Below are 12,721 nucleotides of genomic sequence, written 5' to 3'. Positions count from 1 at the left end.
AAAAAGAAGCTATTGAACTTATTTATCACTTCTGTTTTTGTAAATGAGATCCCACCCTATATTCCCTCCTACCCCCCCCGAAAAAAAAAAAAAAAACAACAACAAAAAAAGAAAACCTCAGTAAGCAGAGAACAATGAACATATGCAAGACAGTAAGGATCACAGTAATTCACTCCCTGAATGCTCCAAATCTTCATGGCTTAAAAAGCATCCCAATTTTCTCCAAAGGTAGTGGCATTTATTCACTGGGCCATAGCTAATTTTACATGGAATGCAAAAATGTTAGTTTAAGTTTAATTTACCACCCTATTTAAATATTTCCAATGTAGCTCTCAAACTGCAGGGCTATCCCTCCGTCTATTTTAATTTTAAAGTAAGTTAGCAAAGGCTTCCTTCTTAATCCCCAGGGACTACCTACACAGTGACACGAACGCGCAAATTTATGACAGCAACATAAATGCTCTTCTGAAGTAATGTGCAACATTAAGTGAAAATCGTTTCCTGGAAAGATATTATAGGTATCTATATTTTATTTGCCATCTTAAACATATCTGGGTCTTTATGGCCTTATTTTAAAAATGTATTTCCTTTTTATATTTCCTGGTGCAAATGGACTGCATAAATAAGCAATGTGCTATGAGGCTTCAGACCAGCCGATAAAACCTTTCAATTTTCATGCCAGCTTCTTCTTTTGTAATTCAAATCCGCCTGGAAACTGGCAGCTCTGAAAACTGAAACAAGCGCTGCCACAAATACCTTGTAATGCTATCGACCTTGTCTGCCCGTGCAGTGAGAGCGGGGGCCGCGGATGTGTCTGCAGCCATCCAGATAACACAACTCATTTTTTGGGGGGGGGGGGGGGAGGGTGGGGATAACAGGAGCCAGCCCCAGACTGTGCACCAAAAGCAGTCATTACCAGGCGCGCTGGAGAATAAGTCTCTTCAAAATACACAGTGCATTTAAAAACCACATATGAGGCTGAGCCACTGCTGTCATTACCAATTTTAATTTCGCTCCTTCAGTTTGCCAGCCAGATAAACTCTTTAGTGCTGTTTTTTAATCTATTTGCCACATTTTAGGTTTAAGATTATAGTAATATGGACAGGAGAAGGAATCACTTTTAGGGGAAATAAAGAAATAGATCCGCTTATCGGCGCCCATCAGAAAGTTCATTAATCAGCCAGGCTTTGTGCCCTCTAAATTGAAAGGTTAAATAATCCTCTCAGGAATATTTCTCGGCCCCTCCGCCAATTGTCCGGAGAGGAGCTGCCATTCATAGCACGCGGGATCGGTGACAGGGTATCTTACCACTGTTTGGACCCCAAACAATGATGGACAAATGGCCTGGTTTACAAAGAACCTTTTAGTACGCGGATGGAAAAGGGACCACAAGCTTTGAAGCAGGGTGGAGGGATGAGGAGGGTGTGAAGACAGGATGTGGGGGAAGGGACAGAAAAGAACACATACATGTGTGAATCCATGGATACTTCATCTGAAGGTTTATTGGGGTAGACTATAAAACATAGAAACCACATTAGTATATATCTTCCAACCATACGAACTACTTAACATATTCAAATTTGCTTATATATTTTGCATATAATGGTATATAAACCATCACCGGAAAACTGTAGAATAATAGAACTGTAGCTCTATTATATTTATTAGCTACAACACAGAGGATTCAAATAAACACCAGTATTTTCATTTTTACCATAACTTCACATGACTCACAACACACAGCATTCCCCCTCCCCATCCAAACCCGCTTATTCACGTGCAATACTCTTAACCGACAGTCACAAAGGCAGAGAACTCCACAGCTGGAAGAACCTGTCTAAAGAGGGGGAAAGTAATGCTTTTTTTGCTTTTACAATATGCCCTATCTTAGCTCCTGCTTGTCTTTAAAATAAAGAACAACAGGGAATAGGAACGCTCTTTGCAAGAATACAAATCACAGGCATTGAGAAGATGCTTAATTTTGTGTTGTCTTTTTTGCTGGACCTATATGAGAATAAAAACAGTGTAGAAGTGATGGAGCTCTTACACCTCCACGTCTTGCTGTGAAATCAGGCTCGTTTCTGGCATCAGTCATGTGAAGGCATGAAGCAGTTTTATCTCAAGTACAAAAAAACTGATATGCTATTTTCACCTGATTAACATAAATCCTCTACCCCTATAGAATTGGTTTATGTGTGAGTGGGAATTACTTGATTTCATATTAAAATCAATATATATATATATATATATATATATATATATATATATATATATATATATATATAAAGCAAAAGACTGATATAATTTCATTTGCTTATGATAGATGACTATATTCAGATGACACTGAAGTTACCATTTAAGAAGTGAATGTTTACTAATGTATATAATTAGATCATATATTTTTCAAAATCAGTATTTCTTTACATGGCACAAATTTTATATAGTCATTTTCATTAGGAGAAGAAGTAGCCTAAATATTTTTTGTGACCTACTTCTTAAATGTCTTTATAATGATTTTTTTGAGCAAATCGAATTAAAAAAAAAAGTTTGCTATACTTAAACATTACCTACATTTCTAGAAAGGACGAGGATAAATAATTAGAAAATGAAAAGCGAGGTAAAAAATTTTTTTAACAAAAGACAGTGCTTGTGAGTATTTTAACTTCAGTAATTATAAAAAGGAAACATTTTTAGGAGACAGAAAGTAAAGAGGTCATTATGAATCTCCTCATTTTAGGTAAACAATAGTCTTCTCAAAAGACATTACAATAGTCTGAGTTTGGGCTATTAGCCCAGAGGTCATCTCTACAGGTGCGAGGCGTCTATGGGTTTGCTTTATTGGAGCTCACACAGTGTTGAATATGGGCTATGTGCTAAGTATTGTGCCAAGTACTTTACACTTATTGACTCATTACATACTTACAACAAGAAGGCACCATTCCCATTTTTCAGATGAAAAAACCAAGGATCTTAGAAGCCAAATATTTTAACTAGGTTTGACTATCTAGTAAATTAAAGAGACAGAATTTGAGCCAATGTCTGATCTCGAAGCTGGCATTCTTTTCTCTGTAATAAACATTCCCTAGTAATTTCCTCCAGATGAGTTTGCCACTCCAAATCAATTTTACTGCATGTTTCTTAAGGACTTTAGTAAACAAGGAGGAAATGTGGTATAGTTATAAATAAAGGAAATGGGAGAGATCCAAGAAAGATAAATTTGAGATTTTACTGTATGAACAAAGTTAATAAATGATCCAAAATTTAGTTCCCCTAAGTGAAAAGAAACGTGGGGGTAATCCACAAATACATGTAAAGAACAGTATTTATATAAAATCGGCATTTATAGAGATGGGTATATTACAGAGTTATAAAGATGACCTCATAATCCATATAATAGATTTGATTTCATATGACTTTTGAAAAAAGGAATGAAACTAATGTGGTAGCTGGGGTGCCTGGGTGGTTCAGTTGGTTAAGCCTCCAACTCTTGATTTTGGCTTATGTCATGATTTCTTGGTTCATGGGCTTGAACCCTGCATCGGGCTGTAGTGCAGAGTGTACTTGGGATTCTCTCTCCCCCTCACTCTGCCCCTCTCTCACTCACACATGCTCTCTCTCTCTCAAAATAAATAAGTAAACTAAAAAAAAAGAAAAAGAAGGGATGCCTTGGTGGCTCAGTCAGTTGAGCATCTGACTTCGGCTCAGGTCATGATCTCACAGTTCATGGGTTTGAGCCCCGCATGGGGCTCTGTGCTGACAGCTCAGAGCCTAGAGCCTGCTTCAGATTCTGTCTCTCTCTCTCTGCTCCTCCCCCACTTGTGTCCTCTCAAAAATAAATTAAAAAAATAAAAAAAAAATAATTTGGTAGCTTGATTACCATTTGACACACACACATGAATTCTTTTTACAAAGCTAGCAGGGATTTCTGAACATTCCCATGGAAAAACTCCTATTTGAAATGTGATCTACCAGTATACTGGTATATCAATTAAGGCAAAGGCTTATATTAATTCCAAAGATACTAAAAAATTTTTTGATCAAATGGTCTCTAAACATGTGGCATTTTTCTTCATATAATATTTTTGGTATTTCCAAAAAACTAAGGACATTGGCCCTAAATGACCATTGCTGAGTTCAAAATAGTTGAAAAAAAAAATTACAAATGTACAAAAACATAACTCCCATGACTTTCTTGTATGTGGAGATCAAATGGCAAATGAATTTCAAGTCTAAAATCTGACTGATTTTATCAATAGTTCATTGACTTTTAGTCATTTAAGAGATTTTGCTTTTAAAATCTTAAACTTAATTCAATTTAAGATTACTAATACAGTTTATACTGTAACAGAAAATACAACACTAGTTCAGAGAGACTATTCATATCAACAAGTCAAGGGATTCTTTCAGGAGTCTTTTCGTGAAGATTATTCAAATGATTGACCAAAACCCTTAAAGGTTATGGTTGATCATGACTGTGAGTAACTAAGTGATTCCTAAATACTTAAGACCTGTTAGGAATTACTGTAATCTACCATGTCATTTACATGCATGACTACTAGAAGGAAAGTTTAATACAAATATTACTGGTCCAGTATGCTTTATCTACTTTTATTCTTGCACTGGAATGTCCAGAGAAGATTATGATAAACTCAATCAGTTGGAATATATTTACTTAAGGAATGACATGAATCACCTGTTCAAAATACACATGAAAAAGAATCACTTAAATATACTAAAAGCATTCTACATACTACTTCTACTCTCTTTATGTATGGTTAACGTGACCAAGAATAGGCATCATTTAACATTCCAGATTTTTAAACTACAACTTACTTTATAGTCAGATACTATACAGTATTAAACTACAGTTTGAAAATTTTCAGGCTACCTGTTTATATTCATTTTTGTTATAACTATTTAAAAGTGTAGAATTGTGAGTGAAAAACACTCTTTAAAAGTGTAGAGTTGTGAGTGAAAAACAACAACAGTTTTATTTGGGATTAAATGAATAATGTATGTGTTCCTCAAGAAGAATAGGCTTTAAAAATGTTATATATATTAAAAATATAAATACTTACAAACAGAATTTAATCACTACAGAATTTAAGTATCAATTTAAGTATCAAAAAGGTGAACATACCTAGGGAAGAGAGAAAAGGGTAGTAAAAAGTTCAAATGTAATTTATATCTTTTTATCATCCTCAGGAGAAACATTTGCTAACAGAAAAGGAAGACCGTAATGAGTATTCCCTTAAATTTTTAAAACAGAAGTAACACTTGAAGCCCATACTGTAAATATGTAAGTCCTAAATATAATGAATGGTCTTTGCCCCCAGCTACTAAAGGCAGACAAAAAGGCACAGGGACTGTCAAATGAGAAAAGTTAGTTGTTATAGCAGAGCTTCAGTTTCAGTCAGTTCATTACTGAACAACATGTGCTACCAAGAAAATGAGCAGAAATGATGAGGGGTTATTTGGACATATCTTCAGATATTTAGAAGATGGCAAAAACACAGCTGCATCTAGGCCAAAACATTTTTATAATGAATCTTTTAAAAATTGTGTGAATGCTGCATACTTTTCATTGCCTGATTACCTGAAATACTTATATTTACAACAGAACTAATGTTATAAAACACTTGATAATAAAAATATTAACACAGGAAAAAAAACATACTCAAAATACGCCATATTGATTTCTCATTTAAAACAAATTAATGTTTGCATTAAAACATTGATAAAATAAGTTGGAAATTTTCTCTGAAGGGGATGACACCTCAGTATTTCTTAGAAAAGAAGAAAGTATGAAGGTTTTCCTACGTGCTTCAATAAATACAAATAAATTTAATATCTAAATCTAAATTTTATTCTATTCCCATTTATAAATAAGTTTGTGTACATACAATCTCTAAATTTCTGAGGATAACACTGTGAGAGGAAAAATAACATGTGCATTTGTAATTCACAGTGTTCACTTTTCCCCTCTTCCTTTTACAGAAGCTTTAGAAAATTGCTTTTTGATGATTTAGCAAATTGTATTTATTTTTAAATGAATCTCATTTATTGAAATTGATAATTCCAGGTTTCATTTGCTTTGAAATTGCATTTTCCAATTGCTTCCAATGATAAGTTCTAGAAAAATGTGGTCCAGCATGACACTGAAATAAAGACTTAAAAATAAAACTCAGGTGACCTACTCTGTAAGTGTAGTAATTACATTTATAGTAAATTCTAAACATGGTAAGATTGAAGTAAAAAAATTGCTAGCTAAATGTTGACACTAAATTCTTTAGAGAACAAGTTGAGTACTTAAATAAATATAAAAGTATTCACATAAATTTTCCAACTGAAAAATATTTTACAATTTTAGTCACAGTTCAAACGTATCTTCTCTGTCACCATATATGAAGTATTAGAAAACAGTCATCAGTGCTCATTCAGAAATTCTTTTTATTCAGATGCCAAGTAACTTGAAACATAAAGCGGTCTGATATATTTTATAGTAAGTACTACAATGAGAAAACGGCCCCGAGGTACTACAAAACAGTCCTGTTCCTTCTGAATCATCAGAGCATGATTACACTCACCTCAGCAGCATTTCAGTGTTAAGGACATTTTTAATGAAAACTAAATCTCTGAAAATTTGACAGAGATGTAATATCTCAATAGCAACACTTAACCAATCAAAACACTGAAATAGCAACACCAGCTACAGAGGGGGGAACCCCTACAGTTTAAACAAGGGTGCTCCTGGTTCTTGAGGCAGTTGGCAAACTGAATTGAACTAGCAAAGTAAGAGCTTCCAAAATGAATTTGCAAAGTGTTAGTTTATGATAATCTGTATGCCAGGCCTCAAGATATGGTACAAGAAAAAAAAAAAAGTTGATTTAAATAATTCTAAAACAGAGTGAGGCCTAGTTCTCACTCTTCTATGGAGTTCTTCTAACACTTTAAAATACAACGTGTAACCAGTTCTATTTTCTTAAACACACACATGAAAAAAGACATGTCACTTGGTATCTACTGTGGATGGGGTTCTTGCGGGTGTTGCGGTTCTGCTCATGTAGCCGAAGAGCTCCCAGAAAGAGGTGTAGGACTCCCAACATGTATTCAATTAAGAGAGAAAGAGGGACTTTTTTTCCCCCACAAAAAGAAAAGATTCTGGCTTGAGGCTGACTTTTGGAAATTTTGTATTTTTAAAAACCCACTTTAGTTTTAGGCAGTTAGAAAACTGTTACCCATCCTACCTTCATCACAATTCTAGGATAAAGACTTTTGGATAACTATAGCCTCACAACCAAATTCCACTTTATTATTCCTTCCTTTTGGACTACAAAACATCGCTCTAAAGTTAAATTTAAATCTGTTCATATTTAGGGTTACTTACTTTAGAGTAACATTCTTGTTTAGTGTAAAACTCTCATTTCCATAATGTGAAAACCCAGAAAACACATTTCTAAAGTAATGTTTCCAGGTAAGGAGAGAAAACTGAGTGGTAAGATGAAACAATATTGTTAATTATGGTCCACGCTCTGACACTCAACTGGTTCAGGTAAGACATTATCGATTACTAGTAAACTCTGGTCACAAGCTTTTTCCTAGGCTAGACGGGAAGGCAAGGAAACCATACTCCTTACCGTTTCCCTGACAGCAAGCATTTTACTTTTTGAAGTGAAGTCTAGGCATTTGAAACACTATATATAAAGAAACCATTTAAAAGGTAATTCTTCCAAAAAGGTTACATTTGCTTCCTATTTAAACTTTTAGTTAAAGTAAAAGGTGGTAGGTTGTAACATTTTAACAATGCACACAAAGCAATCCAGGCGCAAAATTAAACATAAAAGATGCATTGTCCTTTTTGATTCTTAACACACACACAGCCCCAGATAGCAAACTCCTGGTTACTTTTTTAAAGTAAGTAGATTAAAAACAAGATTAACAAAATGTCCAAAGCATGTCAAATTATAGCCTCTACTAGTTAAAAACTCTGTTGGTTGTAAAACTCTGTTGGTGGCCATTTTGGCCTAGGATTTTTAATATAAATGAAACTAGAAATGACGGAATGGGGGAAGGGGTTTTCCTTCTTGAATAAAGAGGGAAATTTTTATCTAGAATGAGTTATCTGAAACATGAAAAAGAATATTCAAAGTCAGGCTTTACCAAAACCTGAAAATATAACAGAAAGTAAAATACAAGAACAATGCTACAGTATTGAAGATTTAAAAAACGTTATAAACATTTCTGAAGGAGGTAAATACATAAACTAATTGAGGAAATTATTTAATTGCTAAATAAAATCATAGATTTTTCTTTTTCTTATGCAGAGCTCCAAAGTGATCATCTAAAGTCATTAAATTACATGACAATTTTATAGCCATAGCCAAATTAGTTGTTATAATATGCATGCACACACATTCACACACACATCTCTATCTATCTATATAGTATCTTTTTATTAGAGTTTTACTCTCATGTACCCTTTAGAATGATGGTCTTAGTTTTTTTTTTTTTTTTTTAATGTAGTGAAGTCCAGTCAAGTTTGGCTAAAAAGCTGTTCTATTCAGATACAAGTTGTTAAGAAAACTTTATTTCATCTCATTTAATTGCTGAAAATAGTGAACATTTTCTCTTCTTTAACTTTTGTCTTACTTTTAGAATGTGTTTTAAGAAATTTATGATTTGGAACATTTTGCAAGTCTACTTACACCATTCAGCTTCACCACCACTGTTGTGTATTTGAGAAATAACACTCTATTTAACTTATAAACTTTTTTTTTTTTTTTTAAAGAAAGAGAGCAATTTCCAAATAGACCTTAAATTACAGTTGTTAAACTTGAGGCTGTGTAAATGTCCTTCTAGTCTTACTGATAAAAACCAGATAAAAGTAACTGAAAAGTTCTCATTTTCAAACTGGATATACTAATCAATTTATTCCCCCCAAAGCACAGCTCATTTGGGGTAAGAAATGGACATTTTGGGTTAGAAAAACAAATTGATCAATGATTAAATGTGGAAATTTCCAGAGTTTTAAGGAAGAGTGGTTTAAAGGAATGTACAGTGGCAATTCTAACCTAGGCTTCATTACTTGGTCATTGCTGAGTGATGCCACATTCACATGTGAGGGCTACTGTAAGTCAATAGATGGCAGTCCATCGCCTAGTAAAAGAGCTGAAGATGACTAAACTCACCATGCATCCTGCTTTTATTCAAGATTAAATACTGCTTAATTACACACATTTGGATTTGCCTATCTACATAATTATTTAACTTTTACTCTAGATGAAAATTGATACTGATATATACGTGTTTATAAGTGTACTAGCTTAGCATGTATATTTGCATAGTAAACGAATTCTAAATTACCAATTACTAACTTCAACTTGATAATTATAAATTGTGATAGTTACCTTCAATATTATTTTGAAAACTAATCAGAATTCCAGATTGAGAAAAATGGATTTTTCAAAATAATTTTGTTATACCTATGAATAGAATATATTGTAACTCTCTAAAAGAGAAATTCATTTTGTTTTCATTTATTTTTTCCCAACTATTCTCTTTACAATTTATGTTTTTCAAAAGCTACACTATTAAACAAACCTTCAAATATTTGTTATACTAAATACCAATTTCTATTCTTCTACGACAGCTATATTAAAGAATATAGGTGCAAGTAATGAAAACAGTGGCTTTAAAATAGTACTTCCCACATGTCAAGTTTTCAAGACTGGAATTCTCTAACTTAGGGGAAAAGGGAAAAGAAACAGTGTCAAATCCATTAGGTTATAATTTAATAAAAATACTGATTAAAAAAACTGCTATATAATTACAAAAAGTGACTATCATTTTGAAAAATATGTGACTGGATTTCAATCAAGTTTAAGCTATAAGGATTTCACCATAGTATGTTAGGATAAAAAAATTGCTATATAAGTATAGATACAATGTATCCATAAGAGTTACACCTAGAACATATATGTGTAACATATATAGAGGGATACGTGCGTGTGCGCGCGCGTGTGTATTTTGGTATAACACTAAATATTTTCACAAAACCCAATTTGGGACTGAAGGACAGTTGAGGAATTACAGCTTTCTACTGAGAATCTTTACGTAAACTGAATAGTGATAACAATATGAAAACAAACCATCGAGCATTACTCATTGCTTCTTGGGCCTGTGACAGTCTTATTGGTAGTCTGAGTCACTGCTTGGTTTACTTTTTATTTCTACAAGGGGAGAGCAGTAAGAAGACATGTTTTGTAAAAACTTCGCCCTTTCTATTTTTACTGTCTTCCTATAACCAAACCCTCTTAATATGTTAAACCTTAAGGAAGAGCTTTTATAATACTGTTGCAACTGCAGAACTACAAGAATACTTTTTATTATCGCATCTTGTGCAGTATAACACATTTAATATATTAAAAAATGACTACTATGGTGAATTATTGAAATTATTGAAGCTGAATATTAAAAATAAACTGACTTCATAATATTGAGCACTAGCCAATTGATTCCATAGTAAATTATGTTTTCTACTTCTACTTAGCCTAAATTCACAATAAAAGGAAACCAGAGAATTGAATAACTTGAATGGTATTAAGCAGATGTTTATACACTTTGAATAAGTCAAGAGGAGCTTAAGGATATGACAGTTGAATTGTTCTATGCAAAAGATACACTAAGCTTTTCTTAGCTTCATTAAAAAAAATATGTGCAAAAATTTCAATAAAGCCAGAAAAATGATTATGGAAGATATGATGGACTGTATGCTTAGGGACCGTAGATAATACATACAACACTTTAAAGACACTGGATTACTATTATTTTTTATGGCTCCTAGCATACTTTTTCCCTTTAATTTCATGAGTGTAGTGTAGGAAGACGGCGAAATATCATGATGTAATCATTAAATGATGTGAGTAATAAAAAACAAACTCTTTTCAGAACAGGAAGATATAGAACAGAGCAGTGGGCAGGGAAGAAGAGAAAAAGTATATTATTGCTTTCTCAGTGCAAAAACTCTTGGATGTTTATTATCTTCCAGTAGAAGATGCTTGTCTATATTTTATGGTCAGCAGTTCAGAGAAGGATAAATAGGCTAGGTCTTGGGGAAAATAAAAAAAAAAAGGTGTTTCTACTCACCGTTAGGTGATACTGCCTCCAGATTTCTGGGCAAGCCTGGAAAATAAAAATATTGATCAGCTGGGAGCATGAAACAAGGTACTTTACAGCCTGTTGGTTTTGGCATAACCCAGCATCCACCGGTGTCGGTCACAGGAAAATAAGAAGCTTAACAGAAAGGGTCTGCATTTCAGCTTCAAAAACCTGGCTAGACAGTTTAATTGAATTTTACACTGGTTTAACACACTCCCTGCCATTGTCAGAAAGCCAGTAACAAAGTTTTCTCTCTCTTTTTTTCTTTTCAGGTTAGAAGTTTTGGGCACTAAGATGTGATTAAGAGCCATAACTCAGTTAAACTGATAAATGAACAGCAGTGGTCAAAATCAATAAGAATCACTAAATACACCTTTTAAAAGAACATTTGGAACCTTGGTAGTATGATTTAAAAAAAAAAAAAAAAGAATTTAATAGCAACGGCTTTAAAGAAGCCTTTGCTGTGGTTACATATTTCTGATGTCTGTTGCCATCTTTTTACCTAATCATTGGCTGCTAACCTATGAAATAGGGTAAAGAGAGAATTACACCAAAACTAAACTAAAAACAACCTCAATCTAAAGTCCATGCCTTTTCCCTTAAAAGCTGTCTCCTCCATCTGTACATTTATAGGCAAATCACTTTAAAAAACCAATAAAACCTCAATAACTTTGCAAAAGAATAGGTAACAAAACAAAAACAACCACAAGCAAGAGCAGCAGCAACAACAAACACCAGTTAGGAGGCATTTTCTTATGAACACAAATACAAATCCTCTTTCCTTATACTTAAATTATGACTCTGCTAAGGAAACACTTTTCTAACCAAGTTCTTATATTTTCTTGGTCTGCTGTCTTCTGAGAAAAAGAACAGCTGATGACAGTAAGTATTTTTTATAATTATGTTACAGTAACAATTTAAATGTATTAAACCACCAAGCTAAGTAAATGACAATTCTTAAAGTAAACGTGAATTTATAACTTGTGTGTTAATATGTGTATCTACATACATATGCATGTATATACACACACATATGCATGCCTAAAATTAGAATGAGTTGAGTCTTTCTTAAACCTTTATCATTTTTGACTTATACCTTGAACAATTCTTTACCTGATTTGTCATTCCTCTTTCGTTTATTTTTCAGGCTAGTGATAAAACTAATGAAGATAATTCATATAATCTAAAAATATTATGGGTGTGGAAATAATTCAGAAAATAATTTTTGAATGGCAAAACGTCTTCTGATTATATCATCATAAGTGATTAGACAAAAAAAAGAGTAGAAAGTTCTAACCATGCTGAAAATTTTATCCATCATGTATTTTAAGTTTAACTATCCTATGTCCTTTTCTAAAGAAAGGACATACCTTTCTAAAGAAAGGTATGTAAATTAGACTATTTAGTGGTCAGCTTTCCAACTTAAAAGTCATATTCTTGCAAACTAAAGTGTCTGACTAAAAAAAGCCACTTGAACACAGTGATTTCTGGATGAACAGCACTGATCTAAAGGAAACTATTTTTAAGAAGTATAAAGTAGCTTTGGAAGGCAAAAATTATGTTA

General features: G+C 33.1%; 1 protein-coding gene across 6 annotated transcripts in view; it reads right to left on the bottom strand.

Moving 5' to 3' along the window:
• The window catches only part of ZCCHC7 (zinc finger CCHC-type containing 7), a 254,671-nt gene that overhangs the window by 18,143 nt on the left and 223,807 nt on the right, over positions 1-12,721 (bottom strand). For all 6 annotated transcript variants that reach the window (XM_042963889.1, XM_042963888.1, XM_015540721.2 and 3 more), the window contains exon 6: positions 11,146-11,181. In XM_042963889.1, coding sequence (XP_042819823.1) covers positions 11,146-11,181 — 36 coding nt within the window. The remainder of the gene's footprint in view (positions 1-11,145; positions 11,182-12,721) is intronic.

The sequence above is a fragment of the Panthera tigris genome, chromosome D4 (assembly GCF_018350195.1).
Source record: "Panthera tigris isolate Pti1 chromosome D4, P.tigris_Pti1_mat1.1, whole genome shotgun sequence".
NCBI lineage: Eukaryota > Metazoa > Chordata > Mammalia > Carnivora > Felidae > Panthera > Panthera tigris.
Note: the sequence above shows the minus strand (reverse complement) of the source record. Positions and strands in the feature narration are given on the sequence as shown.